This window comes from Serinus canaria, chromosome 25, assembly GCF_022539315.1.
Source record: "Serinus canaria isolate serCan28SL12 chromosome 25, serCan2020, whole genome shotgun sequence".
Classification (NCBI taxonomy): Eukaryota; Metazoa; Chordata; class Aves; order Passeriformes; family Fringillidae; genus Serinus; species Serinus canaria.
Genome location: NC_066338.1, coordinates 3,113,973 through 3,123,105, shown reverse-complemented (window position 1 = coordinate 3,123,105; position 9,133 = coordinate 3,113,973). Strand labels below are relative to the sequence as shown.

At 54.0% G+C, this 9,133-nt stretch overlaps 1 protein-coding gene across 1 annotated transcript; it reads right to left on the bottom strand.

The window, feature by feature from the left end:
* Positions 1-1,466: 1,466 nt before the first annotated feature.
* On the bottom strand, positions 1,467-2,402 carry LOC127060443 (olfactory receptor 14A16-like). The gene has a single exon (XM_050983699.1). The coding sequence runs from the start codon at positions 2,397-2,399 to the stop codon at positions 1,467-1,469; it is 933 nt and encodes a 310-aa protein (XP_050839656.1). The 5' UTR covers positions 2,400-2,402.
* Positions 2,403-9,133: the final 6,731 nt, after the last annotated feature.

Sequence of the window (9,133 nt, the reverse complement as noted above, 5' to 3'; positions counted from 1 at the left end):
GCACAGGTTGCACTTGATGATCTCCAAGGTCTTTTCCCACCTTCCTGATTCTGTGATTCTCTGAAACCACCCTTGGAACAGTTGCACGATGAGCCCTGGGCCTCCTCTTCAGAAGCTCCAGCAGCCCAGGTCCCTCAGCTTCTCCTCCCAGGCCCAGAGCCCATCCTGTCAGTCCTGCAGAGCCTCTGCAGCTCCTCCTCACTGCCCAGAACAGGGAGCCCCAGAGGCAGACACAGCAGCCCAGATGTGCCCCCCTAGCCTGTGGTGCCTCTGGCAAGGGAGCAGCAGGAGGCCCTGCAGGAGCCTGCAGACAATTCCTGCAGCACTTGTCATGCCAGGAAAGAAAGCAAAGGTGAAGCCAAGGAAATGCCTGGGGCAGTTTGGGGGTGGCTGCCAGGCAGGCCTGGCTCTGAGCAACAGCATCTGCAGTGGGACAGGAAACTCCCAGCTCATGGGAACAAACTTTCTGGCTGACTGCAGAGGCCACAACAATCCTGAGTGGTTTCCCTGGTGCCCCCCAGCCCTTCCTGGCCCCAGGGGCTGATGGCATTTGTGCTCCCTCAGGTTCATGTCTTCACACCAACAGCATGGGGGTGCTCCCACCTGCTCTGTGCAATGCAAACAGGGGCTGCTGAGCCAGCGCTGCCGTGTCTGTGCCTGCAAGGATGGGGCACCTGTGTGAGCTGGGGGAGAGGCCAGGGCTGCAGAGGGGGGATGTTGTTGGCAGATCCATGAGGACGCTCTGGGACGCTGCCCTGGGCTGTCCAGTACACTGGGGATGGATCAGCCCCTGCTCTGCTGCTCCTTCCCATCTCCCCCAGGGCCCTTGCAGAGCCCCAGCCATGCTGTTTGCCCCCAGCCATCCCACGGCCACCCTGGGGCTGCTCACGGGGGTTTTCTGTGCTGAGCATTGGCCTGGGTGTGTTCTTGAGAGAGCCTGGGCAAGGAGCCTGGAGCCCCCAGGGCCTGGCCTGAGGCATCAGCACTGCCCCAGCAGTGCCCATGGCCTGTCCCTGCTGCAGCCCTGGCACTGCCACCCCCAGGGCTGTGCCCGGCCCCGAGAGCACTCAGGCCCTACAGCAACACCAGGGCCACCAGGGCAGCGGGGCAGGGCCACGGGAGCAGCACTGGCAACACCAAGTGCTGCTGCTGCTGGGCAAAGCTGCTGTGCCAGCACTGATCTGCCCCAGCTCTGCACAGAGACATTGCTGCTGCAGCTCCAGAGAAGGCAACAAAACAGGAATCTCTGGTGAAAACTTTGCTGGGAGATCCACTTAAAGCCAATGAGAGGACAGCTCTTCATTGACACAGTCTGAGGTCACAGCAAAGCTGGACGTGGCACAAACAATTGTCTTGGTTTATGAAGAATATTTAAAAAAAAAAGGAAGAGAAAAAAAAAACCCAAACCAATAGATGTACCAAAGATTACTTTTGTTACAAGTGATTTGCAGAAATTGGCAATCAGTTTAATGCTTTTGAAACCATCCAGTCATCAGTGTCCACACTGCAGCTTGGAGCTCCTGGTTCCTCAGGCTGTAGATGAGGGGGTTCAGGGCTGGAGGCACCACCGAGTACAGAACTGACACAGCCAGATCCAGGGATGGGGAGGAGATAGAGGGGGACTTCAGGTAAGCAAAAAACCCAGTGCTGAGGAACAGGGAGACCACGGCCAGGTGAGGGAGGCAGGTGGAAAAGGCTTTGTGCCGTCCCTGCTCAGAAGGGATCCTCAGCACAGCCCTGAAGATCTGCACATAGGAGAAAACAATGAACACAAAACAGCCAAAAGCTAAACAGGCACTAACAGCAAGAAGCCCAAGTTCCCTGAGGTAGGAGTGTGAGCAGGAGAGCTTGAGGATCTGTGGGATTTCACAGAAGAACTGGCCCAGGGCATTGCCATGGCACAGGGGCAGGGAAAATGTATTGGCTGTGTGCAGCAGAGCATTGAGAAAGGCACTGGCCCAGGCAGCTGCTGCCATGTGGGCACAAGCTCTGCTGCCCAGGAGGGTCCCGTAGTGCAGGGGTTTGCAGATGGACACGTAGCGGTCGTAGCACATGATGGTCAGGAGGGAAAACTCTGCTGACATAAAGAAGAGAAATAAAAACACCTGAGCAGCACATCCTGAGTAGGAGATGGTCCTGGTGTCCCAGAGGGAATTGTGCATGGCTTTGGGGACAGTGGTGCAGATGGAGCCCAGGTCACTGAGGGCCAGGTTGAGCAGGAAGAAGAACATGGGCGTGTGCAGGTGGTGGCCGCAGGCTACGGCGCTGATGATGAGGCCGTTGCCCAGGAGGGCAGCCAGGGAGATGCCCAGCAAGAGGCAGAAGTGCAGGAGCTGCAGCTGCCGCGTGTCTGCCAATGCCAGCAGGAGGAAGTGGCTGATGGAGCTGTTGTTGGACATTTCTTCACTCTGGAAATTGTGAGCTTTTCAAAGAAGACACTGAATTTGGACAAAATACTTTGAGTCAATCCTATGCTATTTTCTTATACAATCTCTCAAACTTTTATATCTTTGTCTGGGGAAATTTCGTTTACTTTTTTTTTTGAATTTTTTCGAGTTTGTTTGTTTTTTTTTTTTTTTTTTTTTTTTGAAAACAGGGCTCCCTGTGCCCCAGAGCAGTCAGACCTGCTGGTCCCACACAGGTGCCCTTTGCTCATTTCACCTCCCTATAGTACAGGATGGAGAACTTCAAAACTGTTGATAAAAATCATGTTGCCTTTTTGAAGACTCCAGGTTCAAAATCAACCTCTCCATATTCTTCGCTCTTTCCCTGTGCACCTGGACATGGAGGGATGCCAAGCATTGGTCTGGCTCTCTGCTGCCTGGAGTTCTGCCTACTGGGAGTTGTATCTCTCTACCCAAGCCTTCTCCCTTCCAGTGCTGCCAGAGCCCAGCCCAGCCCTGCGGGATCAGCTCTGCCCTGCAGACCCCTCCCAGCACAGGGCACTGCCCAGGGGCATCTCCCTGGCAGTGGGGCCTTAAGGGCAGGCAGACAAACAGAGATGCTGCAAGCCAAGGTGCTGCTGCTGCTGTCTGTAGGGAGAGGAGGCTGAGGAGGCACTTTCTGAGGGAGATCTGAGGCACATCTGCTGATGCCCAGGGTGACAGTGCAGGAGTCTCAGTGACACAGACAAAGCTGACAGCCCCTTTCCCTTCCCTTTAGGAGAAAGCTGAGAGCAGCCCTGGCCATGCAGCACCATCTCCACAGCAGGAGGAATCTGCCCTGATGGAGGTCGCTCCTTCCACCTCCAACTTCTCCCCTGCACCATCCATGGGGAGGTGCCAGGCAGGCTGAGAGCTGCCCCTGGCAGGTGGCACATGCCCTGGGCTGGCCAAGAGCCCTGAGGGCTGCAGGACCTGCTCTGCAGGACAGCCCTGGGCAGCCCTGGCTGCAGCCCCAGCTTCACCCCCTGCAGCCGTCCCTGGCAGCAGGAGCCATCCTGCCCTGTCCCTCTGAGGGTGCCCAGGGCAGCCCTGCTCTGCAGCACATCCTCCCCCAAAGCAGAAAGGGCAGCAGAGCCATCCTTACAGTCACATCAGTCCTGTCCTGGGTCAGCTTCAGGAGATCCCTGCAGCCAGAGACTGACTGTGTCAGAAGTGGTGAAGATTTCTCCATGAATGAGCTCAGAATTGTCCTTCCAGCTTCTTTGAGCCTCTGCCTGCTTCACTGTCCCCAGTAGCTGCAGGCAGTGCCCTCAGCCCTGCTGGGCTGGGAGAGGAGCTGCTCCTCAGGAGAAATGTCTTTTTGAAGCTCTTCTTGGTTTGCCAGGAGCTGCCTCTGTGTCAGAAGCTCAGCAGCACAGACACAGCACAAGGACTTTAATGACCCTCTCAGGGATTTGGTGTTGTTTACAACAGACTCAGTCCCTGAGAGTGTCTTCAAAAAACTTCTCAACAAGTCAAAGTGAAATTTAAATTCCAATGTTTCTTCAAGTTTTAATGGGTCCCACTGAGGGACACGACTGAGAAAGTGTCCCCAGGTTCCAGGTAGAGCAGAACACTGGAGGCAGTGATGACAGCTGGGCACAAACAAGGCCAAGGTGTCTCTGGTGCTGAGCAAAGCTGGATGTGTTTCAGGAATGCAAAGGGCCAAGGCCTGAGCCCCAGCCCCTGGCCAGGCAGATCCTGTCCCTCCCTCCTTGCTCAGGGCTCTTCCCGGGATGGGCACTGGCATGTGGGGATGGGCAATGCCAAGGGCAGGAGCATGGGGCGGCCCCTGCCAGGCTGCTGAGCAGGGACAAGGAGGCCATGAGGCCCCAGGCCTGCAAGGGTCACTTGTCTCCTGCTCCTGGCTCAGGCCCAGCCCCAGCAGCCATGGCCCAAGTGCTGCCCAAGTTGGCTCTGTCAGGGCCTGGCAGCTGCTGCCCATGGCTGTGCCCTGTGCAGCCCAGGCTGTGCTACAGTGTCCCTGCCCTGCGCCTCTGTCCCTGCAGGCTGTGCTCATCCCCCGGCTGCCCCAGCTGGCTGGCCCCTTCATTTGCTGACAGCTCTGCCTCCTGCCTGCCTCTGCCTGCCCACACAAAGCCTTGGGCTGACCCAGACTCCTTCTGGGAAATGTATTGCACCACAGCCCTGCTGTGGGTGGGAAATTCCTTTCTCTTTTTTCCCAGTCTAGGCCTCCTGAGCTGCCCTTGGTATTAATTTTTTCTGTTTTCCCAGCTGTTCTCTACTATGTCAAAAGGATCCACCATCTCTGACACCACCCTTCAATCCCTCCCAGGGCTCTGCTCTGCTGTCCTCAGTCTCCACCCCACTGAGCACAGAGCTCCTCTGTCCCTATACAGTGCTCATGTGCTTGAGGCCATGGGCGCCTGGACAAGAAGGACGGTTGGGTTCTTTTCTACAGAACAGAAACGACAGAGCCCCAGGGTTTTGAAGGCAGATCAGAGGCAGTCACAGGAGGCCAAGACAAGCCAGACCTGTCTGTCCTTGCAGCTTTTGTCTGAAAGCAACCCTTGGATATTTGGGGAGTTTTGGAGGTGGAATTCCATTTCAGCCAAGGGTGCCTGGACCAGAATGACAGTTCTTCTCCACAGGAAGGAAAGGGCAGAGCCCCAGTGCTTAAAAGGCAGATGAGAGCTGGCCCTCAAGAAGGCAAGGGAACCTAGATAATCCTGGCAGCTTTTGTCTGGGAGGAATCCTTGGGTATAAAAAATTTTCGAGGCAGATTCCCAATTTTGGCCATGGATGCCTGGAGGAGAAGGACAGTTGTTTCCCAGAGGAAACACATGGAACACATGGAACTCCAGGCTTTTAGAGACAGATAAGAAGCAACCCTCAACATGGCAAGGTCAGCTGGACCAGTCAGGCAGCTCCCAGGAGGCCAAGCCAGCCAGACCTTTTCCATGTTCTTGGATCCTTGGGGCCCTGCAGCATTAAAATTGCCCCTTGTTTCCATGAAGCCTCACAGTATCACAAAAGATCTTTGTTTCCATGAGGCCCAGTGATATCACAATGTTCTCCTTGGCTCTGCAGTGGCACAATGGCCCCTTGCTTCCATGAGGCCTTGCTGTGTCTCACAATGATCTCTTGGTTCTATTGGGCTCCCCAGGACCACAATGGACCCTTGGTTCTACATGGCCTGGCTGTGGCACACTGGCCCCTTGCTTCCATGGGGACTCAGAGTGCCAGAATGGTCGCATTGCTGCCATGAGGCCCTGCAGTGTCACAAAGAGCTCCTTGGTTCCACAAGGCCCTGCAGAGCCCCTTGATTCAAGGAGGCCTCAGAGTGCCAGAATGGTCTCCAGGATTCCATGATGCCCCACAGTGTCACAAGGGCACTCTGGTTCCATGAGGCCCTGAAGTACAGAATGGCCCCCTGATTCCATTGGGTTCCTCACTGTCACATCAGGTCTTAGCTCTACTGAGCCCTGTAGAGTCACAATGGTCTCCTTGGTTCCACAGAGTCAGAATGTCCCCTTGGTCTCATGGAGCCCCACCACAATCCCTTTGATTCCATGAGGCCCTGCTGTGCTTCAATGACCCCTTGGTTAAACAAGGCCCTGCAGTGTCACAATGGCCCCTTGGTTCCACTGGGTCCTGAAGTGTCATATTGGTCTCCATGGTTCCATGAGGCCCCACAAGGTTCTGTACTGCAAACAACAGACTCCTTGGTTCCAAAGTGTCATAATGAATCCTTTATTCCACGAGGTGCTTGGCCTCCCACAGCCTCTCAGAGACCCTTCTCCCCCTCATGGCCCCTCACAGCTCCTCAGTGCCCCTCAGAGCCCCTCATGGCCTCCCACAGCCCCAGGCCTGGGGCTCCTCCCAAAGGAGAAGGGGTCAGGTCCTGCTTGTTCTCCTTTTATTTTGGTCCTTTCACAGCCACGAGTGCAGAAAGGCTGAAATGGAGCCTTTCCCCAGCGTTTCCCTCAGTGTTAATTGCGGGCTGAAGCTCTGTGCTGGCGCTGGCCCGAGCGCCACCATCCCTGCAGCCGCCAGGCCTTTGCTGTCCCCCCGTGTCCGTTCCCTGTCCCCGAGTCCCGCCCGGCTCTGGCAGCAGCAGCAGCCGCAGCGCAGGGGGCGCCGGCCCGGCCCAGCCGGGGCTCCCGGCCAGGAGCAGCAGCAGCGCCAGCCCCTTCCCGCCTGCTCCTGCCTCGGCTCCCAAGGGCTTTTTCCAGCTCAGTTCTGGAGTAGAGCAGCAATCACCCACACACAGCCCTGACTGTGCAGGGCCCGCCTGTGCTGCCCTGACCCAGCCTGCAGAGAAAGAAAGGATCGGGTCCAGCGCTGTTTTCAGCACTGCTTTACTCACCCTGAGGTGACAGCAGGAGGCTGCTGCTGCCTTTGCCTTGGGAATTGGAGATCATGGCTGCTCTTACCCCTCTTCTGCTTTCCACTTGAAACTTATCTGTAAAACTGCAATTGCCTTTTTCGATCACTGCTACCCAGAGTGCTTTCATGATGATGAATGTGGGAATCCTTAAAATCAGAGGGGTTTGGGAAAGCTGCAAAAGGCAGGCCTCAGTAACAGCCGAACTGTGATTAGAGCTAAGTGGTAACCATGAGATAGGGCAGCAGAAAAGTTAAATAAGAAGTAGGGACAAATAGAACTATGGTTCCAAGTGTATTAACACTTGGCTAGAAAAACTCCCTAAGCCGCAGAAAAAATATATCTAGTGAGATTATTAGGAAGTACTGAGCTTAATAAATGAGCTCTGAGCATTACAAGCAGGTATTGTAATAAAAAGAATTAGGCTTTTTTTTGACCGAAAGTATGTGTGCTTATAATGGTAGGATAGAACTACTGTCAATATGCTTTTGCTTTGTGTGATTGGTCACAAAACTTTTAAAGTAAGTTGGAACATTGAGTTCTTTGTCTGCTGCCGAGAAGACAAACTGCTGGCATCTTCCCATTGTCATAACCATGTAATGAGACTGATGCTGGAAAATAAACACCTCAAGACACGTTCCTCAGCAGTCCCATCCTGTTTGTGATCTTGTACATAGACCCCCAGCCAGCAATAGGTGAACTCAGGCTTTTGGTCACAGGCATCATGATTAGCAGATCCTGAAATCCCCTAAAGTCCCTGAGCACTAAGTCAAGGAGAATTAAAGCCACACAGGCCACATTCACAGTGCTCAAACGCAGCCCTGTTGCTGCTGCTGCCAAAATAAAATCACAGAAATTGCCTCTCAAGTGTCAAATCAAATGAAAAAATACACCAGGAGAAAGAGAAACCAGAACTTCTTGACTTGCTTCATTTTTTTCTTCTGAGCAGCAGCAGCAGCAAGTGGAGATGCGCAGAGGTATTTCCAGCTGCTGCTGATCCCAGCTGGAGCCCAGCCTGCTGCCCAGTCACAGCGGGAAGCTGAGCCCAGCCCGGGGAGCTCCCGCAGTGTCGGGAGCTCAGCGCACGCGGGGCCAGGCCCAGAGCCCCGGGCACAGCCGCCCATTGCGGGGCAGCGGCGCAGACGGAATGTCCTGCGGCCCAAACCTCCTGCTCCTGCCACACAGCGCCAGCGCTCTCCCCCTCCTCCTCCTCTTCTCCCAGCACAGCACAAATTCCAGCTCGGAGGAGGCTTCCCCAGAGAGGGCTCAGGGTCCCTGCAGAGGAACAGGGCATCTTTCAGGCACTTCCACAAGCTCAGGGTTCCCATTTCATGGGCAATCTGGGATGAAAATGGACTTGTTAGGAAGCACAAAAGCAGAGGGAATGTCTTGGTTTTGGACTGGGCACATTGCCAGTGCCTCCATGAAAACACATCCACGTAGTGCCTACTGTGAGATGTGACCAGAAACAGAGCAAGCAAACACCAATTTAGGAATAAAAGGAAAAAAACTTTATTAACACACACACACACACACACACACACACACACACACAAAGAACAGAATGGAAATCTTTCAAACACATTTCTCCTCCTCCTCTCAACCCACATTACAACATACAATACAAACTCCAATCTTCCTTCAGTCCCCATCTCTCAGGTGTTAATTCTCAGTCCATTATCCTTCTTCTAACAATCAATACATTCTATTAAAGAGGAAGGAGTCTTCTCCTTGTGCCATTTCTTGACTAACCCCTTTCCATATTCCATGCTCTCACCATGGAAATGGACCAGAAGATTGCTTTTGGGGTTTCTCTTTTTAAGGATACTTTGGTCAGTTCCACAAAACGACAGTCTCTCCATTTTTTGGGATAACAAAACCCCCCCCATTTCCCCCGGGGCAAGGGCTTCACGACAGAAATCTTCTCATTTCTGATTTCTGCCTACCACTACTCTTCACTGCCTTTCTTGGGTCTGAGCCATTGCTTCCCCCCAAAACCGCAGTCTCTGTGTTACAATAGAAAGTTAGTCCGTCCACAGCCGAAAAAAAACTGCTCCTCCGTTTATCTCTTCCCAAGTAAATTCTTCTCATTAACTCCACTACTCCCTACTCACACAAACCTCTCATTTCACTTGTCCATTTCTTCTTGTTCTTATCTCTGTCCTCCGGGAGGATCAACGTCTGGAAGGTTTCCATCGTGAAGGAAAAAAGTTAAAATCATCTCTAGGTGCCGGACTCTCTTCACACTCTTGGCCGACTTCCAGGAGCTGCCCGGCGGGTCTTATCTCTTTTCTCTCTTCTCTCTCTAGGAAGCGGGGTGAGGGGGGGGGGGGGGGATTTGCTCGGTGCTTTCACTACTTCC